The sequence below is a fragment of the Copadichromis virginalis genome, linkage group LG5 (genome assembly GCF_057382275.1).
Source record: "Copadichromis virginalis isolate Kocher_CV1m ecotype Utaka linkage group LG5, C_Virginalis_male_GT1.1, whole genome shotgun sequence".
Lineage (NCBI taxonomy): Eukaryota > Metazoa > Chordata > Actinopteri > Cichliformes > Cichlidae > Copadichromis > Copadichromis virginalis.
Window position 1 is genome coordinate 20,095,246 of NC_140622.1, and position 21,558 is coordinate 20,116,803.

Here is a 21,558-nt window from a genome sequence, read left to right on the forward strand (position 1 = left end):
TAGTTCCATTTTTTTATAATTGTCAAGTACACCTTTAAATATGAAATTACTGCAATATGAAATGTTTCTTAAATGCCTTCCATATTTAACATTTAAATTATAAATATGTGTTATAAGGAGATCACATTTTCTTAGTCCTGTTATGATTAGGCTATATGTGTGTGTTCTTTTTCTTTTAGAGTGCAATGGATTCGCTGATTTTCTGTGATATATATATATATATACCGGTATATATTTTTGCTTTACCTTTACCTCTAGAAAACTTAGATTCTTAGCCATTCTTATGAGCTGCAACAAATCTGTTGTTTGAGTGGAGGAATGGGTTTTTACGATAAATATAATGGAGCACCAGCAGTAAGGGAGATAGAAAAAAAGACCAGAAATTTAGCAGTTTCCTTGCTCTTCTCTTTTCATTCCTGGACAGACAAGTAAAGCGCCCTTCCCTCTATGTGGTGGGTGAGATGAACTCCAGTGGGAATACTGTAGACCCCACCTGACAGCTCTCTGCCTGAGCAACTGAAGGATTTTCACTGGAGCTTCTACAACCACAGAAGTGGATTCGTATAAAAAGCAGCTTGCCTAAAATCCAGCATCTCAGCGGTTTCACTCATTTTGAACCAAGTAATTTAGAATAGTTGTGTTATATGATGTATACCTTTAAAGATGATAAAATCCTGAAGACATAATGATCTAAGGGAAAGTGAAAAATAAAAAGGATACACGTGTACTGAAAGCCAAGTAATGGAAAACCCTAGATTCCAGTCTCCCCCTGACTTTTGATTTTTTTCTCCTCCTGTGTGATGCGTCAGTCTTTCCCAGTCCTTGAATAGCACTTTCTTTTGTGCGTCCCGCACAATCACATATTTCCCTGCTCCACCTTCTCAATTCAGTGGTTGCTTTCTACCCAGAGTTCAGCCTGGCCGGCACAACCATTCCAGCTAAAGGGGAGGAGGACTTCCTCACACTGGCAGCCTCACGGCTCAGCCGAAAGAAACGTGTCATTGGGGCTGGAGTCGGCGTGGCCATGGTTCTGGTCCTGCTGGTAGCCATTCCCCTATTGGTCCACACCACCAAGGGGGGAGGGTCCGGAGGAGGAGGCACGCACTATGAGATGCTGGGTAGCTGCAAGATGGTGTGTGACACTTTCACCCCCCCACAGGGAGAGCTGACAGCTGTCTCCCCTCAGCCCCCGGACTTCTCAAACCGCAGGGGCAAACAGGGGTTCAGAGGAAGCCCTGGACTTCCTGGTCCTCCAGGTCCTAAAGGCCCCCCTGGAGAGCCCGGTAAGCCCGGCCCACCTGGCCCACCAGGGCCTGGACCTGGTGGTTACGGCCCTTCCTTCTACAGCCCCAAAATTGCCTTCTACGCCGGCCTCCGGAAGCAACACGAAGGGAGTGAAATACTCAAATTTGACGATGTGGTGACCAATGTAGGGAACTACTATGAGCCGAGTACCGGCAAGTTCACCTGCCCTCTGCCAGGTATCTACTACTTCACCTACCATGTCCTGATGAGAGGAGGTGATGGGACGAGCATGTGGGCAGACCTGAAGAAAAATGGACAGGTGAGTGCGAGTTTAGGTGGGTTTGTGCTGCAGTGTTTCTGAACTGGACTGACCTCCCCTTGCAATCAAACCAACACACAAACATTAGTAAGAATCTTTTGCATCAGTGAGTTCAAATACAAGAGCAGTAAATATAAAAGTATATAACTAAATAACATGCTTAGATCAGAACTTCAGGTAACAGATGCAATTCACTAATTTAAGAAACATTTTGTCATATAGTTTAAATGCAGGAAGATGCTGTGTTATTTACTATTGAAGTGGACTTCATTGTGCTATGCAGGTGGTGACTGCCACTCAGATTTTGAACATGGTTAAAAAGAAATCCCCCAAAAGTGAATTCCAAACAATACTCCACTGAGAAAATCACAGTGAAGTTTTAGACAAATCAAATATAGAGAGAGATAATTAAGCTGAAATACACTAAAAATGTAAGAGACTTCAAGGACGCAAAAAAGAAGAGGAAAGGAGGTGGGAGTAAGAAATGGTTTAGAAGAAATTGTAGTTATTTGCACAACTTGCATGTGGAAAAAGAGAGAAAAAGAGGGAGAGAGAATGACAGCCAAGCGATCAAGAGGATAACAATCCTCTGCGTCTCGGTGGAGCAAAGCCAAAATGCAACAGCTGGCTACTGTCCTCTGAGAAACTCTGACTTTAACACTAATAAATAAACAAGTACAAAATGCCTGGAAAAAGCCTTGAATGCTTCCATCTGGAGAGCAGTGACAAGCTTGAAGTACTAAGCCCTCGCTCTGTTGAGGCGCTCTGATTCTGACATGTGTGCTACAGAACAGAAGAGTGATGTCCTGGGGATTACTGGAGAAGAAGAAGAAGAAGGGGGGGGGGGGGGGGGGGGAAGCATGCTTTGCATTGTTGCAAAGGTATAATGGTAACACAGTTTGTCCACACAGATTACACGGTACATGAACTGACAACAATATGCTACTGAGCAGAGCATCACTGTGCTGGGCTGCTGTTCATTGGTATGCTTTATTAAATCTACATCTAAATCAGCAGGCTAAGAAGGATTTACCAGAAGAACACGGGCTAGTTTTTAATTTGAGAATCGCCACTGTGGAAACAGACAGATGCAGATTTAACATAAGGGTTAAATCTTATTCTTACTTCAATCAAACATTGCACATACGAATTATGTGTCTTAACTATTAGGACAAAATGATTTCTAGTTTTCATCAATACTGAAGCACCGACATCCCTGTAGGCCTCGTCAGCAGCCCTTGCCCAGTCTACTGTAAGTGCTTGTGGCAGATTGCTGTTGCTTTTTTATGACCTGAAGCTACCCCCAGGTCAACCACTGGGAGTCACTTGTCCAGCAGCAAGAAAACACATCTGACCTTGCTAGCTTTTCCACTATTGGCCGAAATTTAGCAGCAGCAACATCACGGAGGATGCTACAAGGAAACAAACCCAGGGTTACTGCAGTGGTGGACTAAAGCTATATTTACAAGTTGCCCATGTTCCCCAATGTCAGCTTCTTTTTTGGTTAGTGGGTTGTGTCACAAAGCTCTGAGACGTAGTGCAAAGTAGTTGAAGAAATAAAAAATTGGCGCACAAAAAAGTTTTTTTTACTGGAAATGTGCTTGTTGTAGCCTAACATTCTCTTTTTCTTACTGATTTTGAATGAAATATGTGGCATCCCCTGATTTTCTATTGCAGTGTGTGTTGCAGATCTGAGGACAGATAATAGTCATAAATTAGTGCCACAGCGAGTTTGATTATTTATTATTATGCCTACATTTTATATTTTATTGTGACAAATTGATCATCACAGCCTGTGAAAGATTGATGCACTTTGAAAAAAAAAAAACTTATCCCAGCCCTGGAAACAGCATAGTATATCTTCCAAATGATTGTTTGCAGGAAAAAAGCACCTAATATTTAAAGTTGAAATGTTGGAAAACAATATTTGGTTCATTGGCTTGCATAACGACTGATATTGCTAACCAGTTATCATACTTTCCACCAAAACGACATAGTCTGCCCATATAATAAAAACAGTAAGTTAAAATGAATGTCTTATCTTATCTTATCTTATCTTACTTGCTGATGCTGTGTAAACGTACATTTGAGCTAACCATTACTTTCAAATTCAGACCTGTTTAGTCTGTTTCATGCTGCTTCCAGACATGTAGTATATTGAATATACATTATGTGACTGATCGAGTCCATAAAGAAAGCTTTTCCCAGTATTATTGATTTGACAGCATGTACCTAAGGTGCAGAGTAAAAAGGACAGACAGCTTAATGCCAGATATAATTGGGGGGGACCTGGTTTGTTGCAGCGTGCCTTCACAGACATTGTCATTCCTGTCTTTTCCTGCTATTAAATCTTTCATAGCTTTTAGATGAGATCTTCTCCCCTTCACCTGTGCCCCTCCTTTAGTCATGTGCTCGCGCACATACACACACATACACACGTGCACCTTGCACTTTTCCTGTCCACACTAGCTATTGACTCCTTCCCCATTAATTATCTTTTCCAACAACTAAATTATTAAACCCAATTCAGTGCTGATCTTGCCCTTTTCATTGCACCCGCCTTCCTTTTTTTTCTATTCTTCTGCTAATAGACAGGTGCTCATGAACCTTGGTGAAGCTGCTAGGTCAATGAGAAAACTTTAATACAGAAATTCTCTCTTGAGAGATAACCAAGACACTACTACACTACACTACACTACAACTATTGTGAATTTGTTGTTCTTCAAGGAAGATTTAATTCTGTTTCTTATAAGACATCAGTATTATTATATGAGAAATAAATGATCAATTAAAATATTCACAAAAAGAAGAAATATCCTTGTTTGTTTTAGATGAAAAGATAGATACCAATCTCTTTCCTGTACGCTCTTTCCTGAAACACAGATTTTCATATCACAAATTACTCTACCCAAAACTACAAATCTTAAGAGCACATTTCAAGGTCAGGCCAGTTTCAGCCAAATGGGTGATTTTCAACAGTTTTCTGTTGGCTAAGTGCTTTTAAAAACCAATGAAAACTAAAAGAACAGCATTTAAAGCCAATTCAGGGTAAAATAAGTAAAATATGGCAACAAAATAAACAAGGACACTATTAGATAAAATACAGACGCTCTTTCATACACTGAATGGAAGCATGACCAACAAAGGGTGTTTACTGCTACTGTGGACCATGTTAGTATGTCTCCAGATAGATAGAAGAAAGAATACGTGTGCGAATGAGCAGAAGACAGGTGGAAAGGTGAACCATGGAGTAGAGATAGTAAGGGGAAGATGAGTACCTATGGTCAACCATCCAAAGCAATGTACAGTGCATAGGAGAGGTGAGGAAGAGAGTGCAGCCAGGGTGGAGATGCTCGGAGATGAGTGTCAGGGCTGATTTGTGACTGAAGGATGGCAGCAAGAGTGAAAGGGGAGGTTTAGAAAATGGTAATGAGATGTGCTTTGATGTATGGTTTTGAGATTGTGCAACTGACAGGAGGCCATCTGGAGGTGGCAGAGCTGAGGATCCTAAGATTTTCAATGGGAGTGACCACGATGGAAGGAGTAGAAATAAGTACATCAGAGGGAGGGGACGAGGGGTGGAGACAAAGTTCGAGGTTGCTGAAGATGCTTTGTGTAATGTTGAACTTAATTCCTGTTACTGAACAAGAATGGTTTAATAATCAGCTACTAGCAGCTCATGTGTTTATTAACCAAATCTTTAGTTAAACTTGAACTGGATCCAGACCTTTGAATCCATTCAATCCACTGAACTGATTCATTACCTAATCAGACTGTAAGTAAAAGATGGAGGTATTTGAAGTAAAAAGTGAGGCGCGAGGGGTAGCTCGGGCTGAGAAACTAACAGACATTGCACATCCACACGGTAGCGACTTGTACTACACTACAAGGTGTCCAATTCATAAATCATACACTGGTTTGTCACCTGTTGTTCTCTAAATGGGACCAGTATTTTCATGCTATAGTTAAAAAGACCTGAAACTAGAGATGAGATGATCATTGATCATAAACTCATTAAGAAAGTGTTTACTGAGGTTATAATTCAAATAAACAGTAGTGTATTGACTTCTATACAGCCTGACATGTTTTTTAGCCTGAAAATCTGTCCCCCCCTCGTCAGTTAAAAAGAACATAAGGTTAAGACTTTTTATTTAAGCTTTACTTTCCAGAGGCTACTTTCTTTAAACCAGCATTATTACTGAGTAATGAGTCAAAAAAGTGACTGAAGTGTTTTTACTTTGCTCGGCTCTATTTTTAAAGCCCATCAAAACCCATTTGTGGGTAAGGCCATGTATCACTGATGAATATACTTATCCATTTTTATTAAAGTGTGCTTCAGCTATAACCCCCTAACTTCAGCTATAATGAAGCTATAACATCATTAGGATCAGGCGTCCTATAGACACTCTGCACTTGCAATTTGTCTCTAGTCATTGTTTACAGAGCACAATACATTTGGCTAAAGTAGACATTTATACATTTTATTCAGATGTTTTGCAGATTTTTGTTTTTACTCTGTGCTAATTGAACACTTTTTAAAAAAACAGATAAAATCTGATCTCACTGGCAGCTGGGTCCAGCTGCATCCTTGCTGTACTGAAGGGGGAAAAAAGCATTTCCTTTAAAGTCTGCCTTTAACATATTTCACAGCATGAGGTGACTTGTGTGCGTGCGTGTGTGTATGTGTGCACGCACTGGGCCTACGACAATCGTCAGACTGACGGGCACAGTGTTGATCCACTTCTTGTCAAAGGGAGCAGAGAACAAGACACATCCTGGGGAGAGATCACTGCAGAGCGAGACAGAACAGACGAGCGGGCTGACAGAGAGACAGAGATGGATGGATATTCTCAGGAGAATGGACAGAGGTTCTCTAAATTAAGACATGAGCTGAAGACTAACCACAAAGCAATGCAGTCAGCCAGACAGTATATGACAAAAAAATATCAGACGTGCGGCCGGTTCTTCATCTCAAACAATGGCTAATGAATTATGTAGCTGATAAGCTTACGCCACGTTTGCAGAGATTAAGCACTCAGTGCAAAGAATCTTCTTCCCTGGCTGCGTCCCATAACTCATCAAGAGATTGGTGTTGAGGTAGATGACCTTTTCAATGGATATATAATTCACCACCAATATGTTCTTTGCCCTTTCAGTGATGAGCATGGAGTGGGAGTATGAATATTTATAGCTGGTCCAATATGGTGGAATTAGGGTTGGTCAGTTGGTCAGTCTGTGGTTCTGATTGCATCTGTGTAGTTGTTGCGTTTCACTTTCTCAGACAACCTCGCTTTGGTAGTGCCACTGGTTGTATCTATGAGGCTGGTGGACAAACTGGGCCCTTATAAAGCTGAAGTGTGAGGCTGAGAAACTGATTAAAAGTTGTCCCTAACCTTTGGATTAAAAGATTAATGTTTCATTTCAGTTTCAAGCTTTTAAAGAAAGGTCTTGATTTAAAAAAACAAAACAATAAAAGCGAGGTTTTTCCTTATGCGTAAAGCACCAAAGATATTTTTGCAAATGCTTTTCAGTTTGAATCTCATAAACATCGCATGCCCCCAATACTTTTTTTAATTATTATTTTTTTAAATGTTCTTGAAACGCCCAGCTAAAGTGTGTCTATAATGAGGTCTGTGAGCTAACTTGTTAATTAAATAACACAGTTAAAAGTCATGATTATGACAAGCTTGGACTCAATTAGGAGAAAGATGAATTCGCCTCCAGTAGGTAGGTGTGATGCGGCTGCTGTGAGAAGAGGAAGCTGCTAATTACAGTGAGCCAGACAAGGTGTCAATATGAGGCTCATGTAGGACTTCATTAAGCACTTTTAATTTTATTTTATTTTGGCACACTGGCATGCTGTTTTCTTCCTCCTCCAACAGTTGTGCATGTCTTGATAGAATCATTAATAAACATTTTCTCCTGTGTTTTGAATTGCATTAGTGTCACAACGGCCCGACATTTTAATGGGGAACATTTTTCGATAAAGGATGAAAGTCCATCTTTTCAGACAGATTTCTTGTAGAGCAAACTTAAAGAATTTGTCCTATATACCCTGCAGCTTTTCTTGCTTTTTTTCTCTTCTTCTTGTCTTGTCTTCTATGTATTTATGCACTTGTCGGTGTGCACGGCCATTATTTAACTATATGTTTCTTGTTGTAATGGCCGAGGCCATTATATTCCAAAGACTAAAAGGACATGGCTGGTTCTTACTGTGTTTGGCCGCGCCTTTGTTGTGCTTTCCTTTTGCCTCCCATTATATCATTATTCCTCCTCATCAAGGAAACTGTATTTTGTCTCTTTCATAAGCAGCAGTGTGCTACAGTGTTTCTGCTTTCATAACTAACAGGGACAATTCTGAAATGTCGCTGGGTTATTATCATTTTTAGAGGTTAGAGCAGAATTATCAGAATGGGCTAATCTGTGATCCAGGGTTTGCATGGTGAATTAGTGTTTAGTTGTTTTCTATTTCTGAGTATAAGAGAGTTTTTTCCAGTTAATGCAAGATAGTAAACACTGGTTTTAAAAACAGAAAAAACATCAGCTCCCTCAGCTCTGGCATTAAATAATGCCAGAGCTGAGGGAGCTGATGTGCTTCAGGTAGACCATCAAGAGAACACATTTATATCCAATTAAGCTATCCCCTCTACTGTCAAAGGTTTCAGTCTAGAGCCAATTAGAGACTTTCTAATCAACATCTTGACACCTTGGGTCCTGAGTGTCATGGCGAAATATTAGCATTTTGTATGCCAATTAGTGTCTGAGTCTGCAGTGCAGGAGAGGGGTTACGCGTCGACCTGCATAATAGAAACAAGAAACCTCAGGCTGGTACACATGGGTGGAGGTTGAGAGAAAACAGACGCTTTTATGAAAAAAAAAGGCCAATTCAATTGCCCTTCTTCTCTCTCCCTGTTCACCTTTAGAGGTCCCTCAGGTAAGTTTAAGAGACCCCGTCTCAATCGCTCGCTCTGCTCTGAGAGGTCTGTACATCACAGTGAATGAATCCTGTCAGTTTTATTACCAAAGGATCAAGGCACCACTGCGAAACAAAACAAAACCGAGAAAAAAATAACACACTACATGGACAGCGCACCTCCCAAACCTCATTTATAGCCCCCCTTCTCCTCTAAAACAGGCATGCTTGATCAGTTTGTTATCCAACATCCTCCCTCTCCATCACTCAAGGCCTCCCTCAACTTTGGCTTCCTTTACTCGCATCCTGTGCTCGGACTACTAAAGCGCACGCAGCTGCTTACTCGTCTGTGCGACCTAATCCAAATTTCTGCTCTCACACCCACCTTTTCATTACGCATACTTCTCTTCTCTTTGCCCCATGCCCTCCTTGCATCAATTTTCTCAGACATTTTATCAACGCCTCTATAAAAATGGTGAATGCGTTATGGCTAAATAAATGTGAAATACATGTGTCAGCCCTTAAAAAAATGTCACATGAATGAGTGGCACACAGCTGAAAATGTAGATTTTATTGAGCATTTAGGATTGTCGGTGAATTATTTCCATGCTGTCAGTTTCCTCACTCTCTCTCCTCCTACCACCGCTCTCTGGCTCTCTTTCCACATTTAATGTGGCCCCAATGAAAAGTGTAGGCAGTGTAATCTTCTCTATTGTCCCTTGGGTCTTCCTTCTTCCCAACAGCAGCAGATCACGTCAGAACAGCGTTGGGCCAACAGACAGAAATTCACTCCCTTGTCGCTATCAATCTCCGCCGCTGTTGACAATAATCCTGATCTGCCTTTGCTTCTTGTTTTCACTCCCAAAGCCCCAGTGCCTCCTGCCCACTTTAGGAAAACAAGGTTTCACTGTGATTGTTACTGACAGCTGAACCTGCAGACTCATCTGTGCCGGTTTCAGTGTCACAACACAATACGATCTTAGTATGGCCCGATGGGGGAAAAATAAAGCCCTTTTAGTGGTGGAATAAAAATTCAATATTCACATAATGAGGAGGGAAAATAACAATTCAATTAATGCAGCACATATCTACAAAGCTTGGACAGGGCAATATAAGCATGTGGCTATGGACTGTATGGAGACCAGTGGGTTAGATGAAGTGTTTTCTTCATACTTAGTTGTTATATTGGGAATACATGCATGTGGTTTGGCATTGCATGATTAAAAAAGCCAGGAAAAACATCATCTGCAACATAAGTTGTTTGAAAGATGCACAAATTACCTGTTCCGTGTGGATTAATGCACCCCAATACCATCACTGATGCTGGCTTTTAATCTATAACGAGCTGGGTGATCCTTCTCCTGTTTAGAATTTCACATTTTGAATGTTCAGTTTTTAAATTCACATCAATTTGATTTATTCCTACTTTTCTTTTCCAATGATTTACAGTCAGTGATGACACAGCATTAGTGAAATAGGGTTTATGTTCATTGATTTTTCTAGGGAACATAAATGCATTGCATTGCTATATCATTAATATGGAGAAATCACACTTCTTTTAAATTGTGTAAATTATTGTGGATGTCATGATATGGCACAGACCCAGTTTTTCACTACATAATCCTGCATTTCTAATGCAGTGCCAGTTAACCTTGTTCTTTGCATACAGAGATTTCTCTGAATTGTCTGAATGTTTTAATGATGCAACATAAGAAAAAACCATTAAGAAATGCTTTTCTTTAATTGGTGAGCTGTTGTATTTGTCGACATTTCCTCACCATTTTTCTTCTAAAAGTGTCTTTGGGGTATTTTACTGAACCCCATTCATGTCTCCAATAAGTCTAATAAGTTGGTGTTTTACAGGCATTACAAAACTTTATCTTTTGTTTCCCTGTTGGGGACAGATGCAACTTTAGTGCCTGAAAGATTTTGTTCCTGACACAAAAATAAATGTTTTAAATAATTTTTTTGTTTAAATTAAGTAGAAATTCTAAAATTAAAAATTAAAACTTATATATGGAGAGTGAGAATTTTTTTTTAATGTGGAAGAATAAACATTCAATAAACTCCAGTTTTTAAAAAAAGTATTTTTTTTGCAATTCAGGTTTTACAAGTCACAGAGTAAAATAGGTCACACATTTCATCGTGTGATGTCAGAGTTCAACTTACACGCAGATACATTTGTTCGTTTGTTGTTATGAATGTAACATATAATTCGTGAAGCAGCTTATGTTCATCCATGAATTACTTCTACTGTCAATCGTATTAATATTGATAATATTTAAAAGGTCACACTCTTGTAAATATGTAGATAAAATGTACAAAGATGCAACTTGTCCACTAGTTTACTGTATATAGGAGGGGAAAGGGAGCCATGAATTAATCATAAACGTAGCACATTAAATGTCAGCATCTCCACTGTCTGAGTAGAGGCTAAGTAAACCTACGTGCCTCATAAAGAAGTCAACCATAAAAAGCCATAAATAACAGTGTGTCCTTTTGGTTAGCAAATATAATTAGCTGGTGTTCATTTAAAAGGCCATTCAATGAGGTGGTGTGAATATCACTGCTGCAACTTTTGTTGTGACCCTTAAATGCTGATTCAGGTTAACATTATTTTATTTCAAGCATGGTTTAGGTTTGCTTACGATAATATTGTCAATGTACATGCAGAGGTAAACTCACTTTAGCTGTAATTTTACGCAGCAAAACAGTTTCCCCACTCCTGTTTGATGTGCTATTGGTCTGTCACTACCCTAAAAACAGTTCAGAGGGCTAGACGCTCCTACAGGGTCTAGACTTCAGGAGCAGGCCGCACCTTTTCCAGCACATCCCCTGCTCCTCCATTGAACATGTAGGTACATTTACATTTTCTCCGATCAGCCCTCCGGCCATAACAAGGTAAAGGTGCTTCAGTCTTTACTCATTGATCCAGTGGTGAAAAACTGAAGAAAACTGACCTTCACATGCACAGTTTTTATGAGACAATCCTTATTCCCTCCATTTTTGAGTGGTCATAATGTTTTCTGCTCACTGGTGTACTATACAGCAATCCTCACAGCAGCCGGCCAGCCTCTACCTCAGCTGACAGTATACTGTCAGGGGAATCTTGCTGTTCAACCATGTAGACAGATGTTGGATGTACAAGATGTAACAATCCCTCTACTGTAATATTTCTCCTAAACCTACTTGTTCTCCTCAGGGGAGACATTCAGTCCCTTCAGAGCAAAGCAGCCTAGCACTGTAAAGGAACAAAATGTCTTCCATTGTTCTTGTTCTTTCCTTAGCTGTTCACCTGAGATTCGCAAAACAAAAAAGGAGGAGATGTGAGGTTATCAAGATGCACAAAGAGGGCAGGGTGGCTTGTGAATGTGCCATATTGTATCCTGACCTCATGCTAGTATTTGGTGGGCCCGTTTGACCACTCTAGCCTATCTTGTGCTCCCACTTATTGTGATTGTATGGAGTTATTGAGGAGTTGGACCTATTAGGCGAGGAGCTGCCATAGCTGTCTGCCTACCAATTACTAGCCAGCAGCTATGTACAGCCTGCCCCGAGGTAAAGAGGGGTAGGGGATGTTGTAAGAGGTTGTGGGGGAAGGATATAAGTGGGGTTGGGGATGCTGGGTAGGGGTTCTCAGGAGACCTGCCACAGCAGCACGTCGTTAATCAATCCGATTTAGACTGGACAGGGACACACTTAGACGCTGCCCCCGCCAACACTGCCATGGCAGGGGAGAGAAAGCGTGTGCGTGACCTGCATCTTATTCCAGTATGCGGACACAAAAAGATGGATAGATGGGTCCAGAATGAAGAGAAAGGAATGGGGTGGCAAATGAGAGAGGGATGATGGAAGGGGCGTGAGGTGTGGAGGGAGAGACAACAATTAATGGAGTGATGTGAGTTGAATTAAAACAAAGGAAAGATATTGATTCATTTCTGTCCTAAGGAGGGGAGTAAAAATGTTCACCTTCTTTATGTGAAAGAAAACCCCACAGAGAGAAATGTATTTGATAAAATTGATGAAAGGGGCAAAATAAAAATGTTGGATGGAGGAGGAGAAAGGGGGAAGTTTAGTCTGATTTGATTTGTCTTTGTGATCACAAGAGATCAGTGAAGTTTGATGACTGGCGGAGATGATGGACCATATCCTTAGTCAGACTCACAGGAGGAGACAAGGATAGAGTTAGGGCGTCCTATTTGCATTCATTAATATGTATGCACATGTGCACTTTATTTTCCACTATTAAATGGATTGCCTGCTTGAATAGTTTGTTACCCAGCCAGTGATAGTGCAATTTATTATAAGGAGATTTGCTTACCGAGTGCGAAAACAACTCAGATTTTACCGAGAGCGGATGAAATAACAGGCACATTTAACAACATCATAAATAAAGACGCTCCTTTGTCACCAGAAAAGCTGCTCAACTAAATCCTGGGATACTGGATTGGTCTTCGAGAATTAGGTACACAACATTAAGTCTGGTAATTGTGCTCCCTTCTGCAACATGTATGGGATCATTGCCATCGTGTAATATAAGGGCAGTGCTAAGTGGTTGCATATTAGTATGCATGTAAATATGTATCGTTAGATGTAATGACTTCTTCCTAAATGACTGGTCATATCATTACAGACAGAGCATCATGTGGATTGCATTTCCTTCTCCAATCACAAAGCTGTCCAGATGTTGATAGAAGAGTAAATAATGCCTCATCTGAGCAGATTTACTTTTTAAAATTGTGCAAGGCTCCATGGTTTGCAGCCTTCACACCGGATAATGTGTTAGCTCTGTATACCAGCAGTTAGTGGGTGGCAGAGTTTTGTCTTACAGGAGTGTTGATAAGATTGTTTAGTGATTCTGAGGCTGCAGTGTGCTGACGTTCAAATGTCCTTGGCTATGCCTTTTATTCATATCTGACGCCAAACAGGGACGACATTCTTCTTTTGAATGTTTTCATCAAAACATCGGACATTTTCATCATCTCGCTTGTCTTGAAATTATGGTTTTATCGCGTTTCCTTGAGTTAGTGTCTTAAAGCCGAGTGATAATTACTTTCAGTGCATTCAATTCGATTATATTTTATTTTTATAGTCCCAAATCAAGTAAGGTAAACACCCTAAAATAATAGAGTGAAAACCCAAACAATGAAGCCACCCCCTATGAGCAAGCACTTGGTGACAGTGGGAAGGAAAAACTCCCAACAGGAAGAAACCTTCAGCAGAACCGGGCTCAGAGACAAGAAGCTATCTATCCGGTTGTTCAGTCTGACGTCACTAGCCGTGTCTGGGTCTAAACTCCGCTGCAGGTCCATATATCAAACGATCACTATGGCATTACTGAGAGTTGAAAAACTGTCTAAAGTCTTTCATCTTTAATAAAATGATCAGCGTTCTGCTCTACCAGGTGTAACAATTGAGTTTAACATCCAGGCATCCATGAAAACGGAATTTATGACATTTAACGGAGTTAGAAGTTAGCAGGGAGTTAGCTCGCTAGCTTCTATCTAAATACAATATAGCATGTCCTGACTGCGGGGTTTTGGAAACAAATTAAAACGTACAGCTCTGCTATCACTTCCAGCATAAATGAAGACAGAAAACTAAACAGCAGTGACGTTTGTAGGGTTACTGAAGTTGGGCTAGCTGGTATATAATGATGTGCTAGGTGACCGCTAGCGACACAGCTATGTTAGCATAATATAAACAAGCTAACTTTTTTTCCACTCGATAAAAGTTACCGTGAGTGTTCTCGGTGGTCAGGAACAAATGTAATCGCATGGCAGGATGCTGTAAAAGGACCAAACTTCAGCCAGGAGAACAACTGAGATAATCCATCCACAATACGAGGTTAGTCATTCATATACTGCTGCATAGGCTGGGCTGTAGTTACATCCTAAGGTTTTAAAGACTGAGCTTAAATAAATGATTAGTGGTAATAAAAGCCGAGGGAGGTCAACAGGGATCACTGACTGTTTTAGGAGCTTTTTGAGATCAAATAGAAGAAAATACATAACATTAAACATGTTAACAACACAAAAGCCATATTAAACGCAGACTACTTTAGACCCGGAAGTAGGATTCGTCGCGTCATCACTGAACAACCGGATTGCATTAGGGCGAAGGTAAAGATAACGGGTGAGAGAGATGGGACAAAAATTTAAAGTTACAGCTCCTGTCATGCACCTTTAAGCCTCATGCAATACATATTTTGGTAAACTCTCAACACTGTCATCACTGATGACTCTGGGTTATTTATTTTGTTTGCTTGTTTTTTTAGCAGTACCAAGCAGCATTAGGGATTGATGAGTTGAGCTTTTAGCAAATAATAGTTTTAGTGGGTAGTGGAGATAGCTACTGGATGTGTAAATAGACAAGTTCACCACGTCCACTTGAAAGGTCACAATAAGCCAATGTGGTATTCACAGTTTGTCTACGACCCCTTTCTTGTGATGAGAGCAGCACTGTCCTCTGACACAAACTGTCAATGCATGACAAGCAAAGCCAAAAAAAAGGTAAATAAAACTGAAAGCTGTTTTCAGTTAATGATGCTGACATGGATGAGCAATAGCAAACACATATAGCAGTGATCAGAATATGTGAACCTTCATTGTGTTTTCTGTGTTTGTGTGAAAAAATGAACTGATGTGTTCCTTGACACCTTTCTGCTAATCTCCCATCAAACTGTCCTCAGCAACAGGTGGATCAGGTGTGACAGCAACAATCCTCTGGAAAAAAAAAAAAAAAATTGATGGTGACTAAAAAAGCTGGTGGTCTGAGACGGAAGTGTGAGGCCAAAGATCACTGCACATCTCATTTATCTACCCAGTGGACAGGAAGGCATCAGCACTGATTACATTACACCACGATCACAGAGTGAAACAAGAAATAAAACAGCAGTAGTGAACAAACTGGTTGTAGGTGAGATAATGTGGTGAAAAAGATAAAAGTGTTAAAGGGAAAATGTAAAAAAAAATAGAGGAATTTCAGTTATTATCAACAACGAATTTAAATATAAATAAAAGTAAATGCGTTCTTAACATGTTGGATTAGATAACTGGACTGTATAACACATTTTTGACTAGTGTGAGGTCCATAGTTCTGTCATGCTGACTAGTTAATTAACATGTAGATGGCAGTGGTGAACATGTCTCCTCTGCAGGTGATAATTAGTGTTTGAAGGCTATAAGAGGAGACCTCCAATTAAAAAGAGAGATTTGTAGAAACTTGTAGGTGAGACTGGATACTGAAGATGAAATATTAAAAAATAGCCATTGAAAATCACATTTGGTGTCTATAAGTAGGTTTATGATTATATACATAAAAGCTGTTAGAAAAACAGAAAATATTTTTAACAGTAATTTTTTTATTTACACAAATGTTCAGGTAATGGATGTGCAGCATAGTTACATTTTAGCTAATACTGATCTTTAATTTCTCTGAAAAAAGCAGGTTGTGTCAGCATGAAAGAAGAGTTGCTGTTTCCTGCCTTGTTGAGAGTGCGTGCAGACCATTGTCGCCCATGAAAACATGATTCAGCCTCACCGCAGACAACAATATGTCTGCAAAACACACTCGTGACATCAAACGTCTGCTTTCCACGTGGCATTTCCTTCTTTAATGGTCTTTTTTCAATCTTGGCCGCCTATCAATTCCTTACTTGTGCTTTTTCGCAGGTGAGGGCCAGTGCAATCGCTCAAGACGCAGATCAGAACTACGACTATGCCTCCAACAGTGTTATCCTGCACCTGGACGTGGGGGATGAAGTGTGCGTGCAGCTGGACGGGGGCAAAGTTCACGGGGGAAACACCAACAAATACAGCACTTTCTCCGGCTTCCTCATCTACCCTGACTGACAATGTCCTCACATTCCTATACTCCCCCTCTGTAATCAAGCAAAAAGTTTCATCTCCTTTCTTCATCTAACACTGCCATAATGTAATTTGTCATTTAACTGCCCTTCAGTAAATGAAACATTGTAATAATATGACCACAGCTAATAGATAGAGCTTGAAGAGAATTTGTGTAAAAATGAGTATAATATTGTACATATTACCAGATAACATTTACTCAATATAATACACTTGTGTGATCACTATTATGTGCCATGTACAGTATGTGTAAGCATGGCTAAAACACAATTTAAATACATCTTTTTCATATGCACACGTTTGCCTGTACACACGCGAGTGTCCACGCGTTAAGTGAAATTTACTTGTCGTTCTGAGAGAGGATGATCGTCCCGGCCACCGCTCTGAAATCAACTGGAATGATATCTGAATGTAGATTGTCAACCGAAGTGTGCGGCCTTTCGCCTTTACCGTGAGATGGATTTTCAATACGGCCGTAGACGTCAAACAAGAAAAGTCATGAATATATTGATCAGAGCTTATATTAGAGCCAACTTTATGGTCATAAACCGGTGTGTTGTATGTCTGTGTTGATGCAGCATACACGCCTGTGCTTGCCCTTTATTTTGTGCTGAGGTGTAAAAGCATCATGTTACTAATGGTATGACTTGCACAGTCTCTGACTCCTGCAAGAGGGAGGAGGAGGAGGGCTTTTGAGATGTTGATAACAGACCTTTAACAAACCCAATATGTCAATACTGAGATTTATCCTGACACCACCTCATCATATCCTGCTAATGAGCTGAGGCTTCTTCTACAGCCTCACCTGTTGGGCGACACACAAATCTTTCCTCTTTAAATAGTGATAGTTTGGGAAAGATTTTTCCATATGAAGATCATGGGATGCAGTCGAATAGCTGAAGTAGTTAGTTTGACATGCTATCTGCCCACCTTAAATGTTGAGATTGATGGATTGTGTTAAAAGCCGGCTGTCATAGTGAGGTTTAGAATTGATATTATTTCTTTTTAGAGAGTCTCACATGAAGGCTTCCATAATGTTCTACCCACTTCTTCAGTCATGGCCACTAAATTCGATAGATTGTGTTTTTTCTATCTGCAGAAATGTTTTTTTTCGTGGCATGGCTCTGCCGAGAAATCAGTGTCTCCACCCTTCAACTCACATATGTGGAAAGCGTAAAGCAGGGAGAGCAGCAGGAAGACCCTCATACAGAACAGAGCAGGCATCAGTAACAACAGATAGGACACTGATGCATGACGGGATGAGAGGTGGGTGGCAAAGCGGCTTGCAGATGAGCAAGCTAAAGCAGCTTTTACAACACTATCAGTTGATGCTGACCGGCACCGAGATCAGCTGATGTGTCAGGACTGCAGCTGAGCTTGACTTCATGGCCTGCCTGAGCCAATGCTCTGCTGAAATTGTGCAATGGATTTAAAAAAAGAGAGAGCCTCCCTACCTCCTCACAGCAGGCCAATCACAAGAGTGAAGCGGTTGTAAATGTGTGATTGCAAGAAAAACAGTTTCCCAGTCTAGTTCCCAAAATGTGAAGCTTTTTTCTTTTTAATTTTAATGTGAATGTATCCATGTGAAAAATCTCTTGATGTTACTGCCATGTGCCATACCTATAGGTTCTCTGTGCCTTATACTATCAATTTATTTTTATTTTTTATGCATGAGATGGTTTTCCCTTGTTAAGCTAAGTGAAGAAGATGGTCCACGTCATGCAAATCGAAATCAGACACACTACTTATAAGAGGGATTGTCTTTACAATGTTAGTGCATACTCACTTAATGAAATGCACACGTTTATGTTGCAAATAGTGACTACGAATCTTTGTGTGTAACTGGATGTTACTGACCCTTGTAAATAAAAGGCCACAAAACTAAGACCAAGATGAATTCTGTATGGTGGGAATCAATAACAGAAGCATGACACGGTGTAATTGAAACTCTGCATCCACAAAAATTGTAATATTTCAATGGATCCGAATTTTCACGTTTAATTTTTTAACATTTTTTAATAATATACCTTGAACGTAAAACTCTTTTTAACACATTTGTTAGAGTTTAGTGCCGTGCAAGTAGAGGGCTTCACTTTAAAACGTGTGAAGGAGACGGTATTATTGAGGTAGCATGACCATACCCAGATATTTGGATGTGGATTATTCTTACTCTTATTAGTCTTGTGGTGAAATTGAAAAAAAAAAAAACCATCTTAATGTCGTATATTGTACACAGACATCCCCCATGTGTGGCTTCATTTAACCTCTGCGCCACAATGCATCCTACTGTGTGTGTTTTCTGGCGCTGCTACCTCTGTTCCCGAGCATTGCTCTTACTGTTCTTTGCGAGCTGAGACCATGAAATACAATTTAAAAAAAAGAAGATTCAGGATGATTTTACTGTCAGGCGGAACCAGTGCTTTCTTTATTGCTTTTATTCTGTCTTCTTTCCACAGGAAAACAAAGAAGCTGTTGCAGACCTGTTATGATAAAGTGTCTTTGAAGTTTTCAGGGTGTTTTTTATATGTTAAAAAAAAAAAATCCTTTTTTTTTTTTGCAGCACTGAGGTCTAACACATTCTTCAGGTTCAGTTATTTGCTCACATAATATTGCAACAGTTGCCTTGAGATGCACAACTCTCTCAAAATCCTGAACAACAATGTGTGTGTGTGTGTGTCCCTGCTTGACTGCATTATATGCAGAGGCTTTCTGTCTTGCACTTTTTGTATATAAATATGAAAAAGAAGAACAGCAAATCTATCTATCTATCTATCTATCTATCTATCTATCTATCTATCTATCTATCTATCTATCTATCTATCTATCTATCTATCTATCTATCTATCTATCTATCTATCTATATATATATTGTATATTTAAAAATATACAACCCTAACTCCAAAAAACTTGATATGCTCCTTTCTCAAGGCACAAAATAGAGAGAGGAGAATCTTTAAAACAAGCAAACTGGTTTCCTAATGCTTACTGGTATTTGCATCAATAATAATAATCTGTCTACACCTGTGTTTAAAATACAGCTTTGCAACTTTTTAAAATTACCTGTAAAACTAACTACACCTATGAGCACTATTTAACTTTCTCTGTTTAGCAAATCTGTCCAGTGAAAAATATTAACTCATATTAGCAAAAGGCTGGAAAAGTAGGTGGTAATTAAAAAAAGTTAATTAGATTGGAGTAATAAAACTTATTAGTTCATCTGTTACATGATTGGGTATAAAAAGAACATTTTATAGTGGCACAGTTTCTCAGAAGAAAAAATAGGCAAATGTTCATCAATCTGCAACAAAAACCCAAAACGGTATCTACAAACTGCTGAACAATTTTAGGACAATGGTCCTAAACATAAAAGTTTGAAGACTGAATATCTCTTCAATATCGTCTACATTGCATAATGTCAAAAAATTCAGAGAATCTGGAGAAATCTCTGTGTGCAATCTGTGTGAAATACAGGCATAGAAATCACTGCACAAGCTGAGGAACAGTTCCAGAAATCATTTTCTGTGAACACAGTTTGCTGTGCCATACACAAATGCAGATTAAAGCTTCAACAGGATCCTCAAACACCACCATCATCTCTGAGATCTGGACTGAGACAAAGTGGAGAACTGGTCTGTGTACAGACAAATCTCTTTGGAAAACATGGAGAACAGGTCTTGTCTAAAGAAGAGAGGGACCATTCTGCATCTTTGATGGTACGGGATGCATCATTTTCTATTGAATTGGCAGCTGGCACAACTGGAATGGCCCAAAAATGCAGAAATGTATATATAGGTTTTAGAACAACATGTGCTCCCACCAGGGTGGGAAGGCCTATAATATTTCAGCAAGACAATTCTAAACTACATCTAATAAGTTCTCTGTGTTCTATTGTGAATAAATTATGGGTTTATGAGCTTTGCAAATTATCGTGCAAATGTGGAAAATTAAATTTAACTGAATTTACATTTCTGGCAATGTGCAAATTGGTCAGGATAATAAGCACTGTAAAGGTGGAATTGCAACACGTTGTATGTGTGCAAAAACATTGATTTTACTGTAAACTACATGTATTTGTGGACATTTTTAGCTGTGCGTTTCTCTTTGTAGGATTTTAGTGGCAGTAAATCCCCAAAACAAAACATACACAAAAATAAGTTATTCCAAATTTAGTGAGTTGGTTAAGCAGGAGCATGTCAGCCACAGGCATCCATAGCCACACAATGTTGACAAATGGGCGCATATTTGATATTCTGATCTATTTTGTTCTGTTAAAAAAAAAAAAGGCATATCTTTAACAGGCAGTATTTACGTAGACATGTTTCTTTTTACAATATTCTGATTTTTTTAAAGTGTTGCTTTGACCTGAATGCTAACTTTAACATCCAAACAGGCTTAGAATGCTAACATGTTGATGTTTTGAAGGTTTTTCCATCCATGTTAGCATGCTAACATTTTTTGTACTAAGCACAAAATTCAACTATTGATCAAAAATAATATAAATAAGAAAAATGCGCTGTGGTTTGTACATGGTTGCTTTTGCACTGCCTACAAACATCCAGTGTAGACAGAGGAGCCTGCATATAAAATTGAATTGCATAAAACAATGCCTGGTGAATACCTTTGTTTCAGGTTTATGATCAAAAAGCTTGATGCCTAAAATTCTTCATGAGTGAGCTGAACGTACTAGTGTTGCAAATAGTTATTGAAATGTCAAAGATTTGTCTTAATTGCTGCTACAGCAACCTGCTTGAAGAGAGCTTTCCCATTATCAGACTTGTTTCTTCACCTGCTGCTGCTTCTGGCCCTTTCCGAAGCCACCCACTGAAAGTGAAACATTGAAACATGAAAGAGTCTCACCTCCCTGGAATAAAAACAAGGAGATGGATCTTTAATTAAAGGTGAGCGCTTATACTATTCAGAACGAGGAGGTTCTTGCTGAATGTGGACAGTAGGTAAGGGGAATGCTGCACGGGGGGTTGTTGGGCATGTATCTCAGCAGTGTCTCCCTCCCTCTGAGTCCCAGCACTCCCTCCTTGCAGATTCCAGCGTTAAGTTAATTGGACAGGGAGAGGAGAGGGCTGAGGAGGGAAGCGTTCAGCCCCATTAGCAATCCCCCTGTGGAAGGCTGAGCCGAGAGGATCACAGACTCACAAATAGGAGGATTAAAATAATCAATAGGCTTCACTCTCTCTCCCTCAGCACAGGCAGCCCTG

General features: G+C 39.7%; 1 protein-coding gene across 1 annotated transcript; it reads left to right on the forward strand.

The window, feature by feature from the left end:
* The first annotated feature begins 826 nt into the window (after positions 1–826).
* c1ql4b (complement component 1, q subcomponent-like 4b) lies at positions 827–18,232 on the forward strand. The gene is made up of 2 exons (XM_085456544.1): positions 827–1,564; positions 16,151–18,232. Exons 1-2 carry the CDS (start codon positions 1,025–1,027, stop codon positions 16,328–16,330), a joined length of 720 nt encoding a protein of 239 aa, XP_085312670.1. The 5' UTR covers positions 827–1,024; the 3' UTR covers positions 16,331–18,232.
* The last annotated feature ends 3,326 nt before the right edge of the window (positions 18,233–21,558 follow it).

Excerpts from the sequence above, each read along its gene's own strand:
- c1ql4b (XM_085456544.1), top strand. The coding sequence starts at position 1,025 with ATGGTTCTGGTCCTGCTGGTAGCCATTCCCCTATTGGTCCACACCACC. Across the intron at positions 1,565-16,150 it reads ACCTGAAGAAAAATGGACAG|GTGAGGGCCAGTGCAATCGC; the intron begins GTGAGTGCGAGT and ends GCTTTTTCGCAG.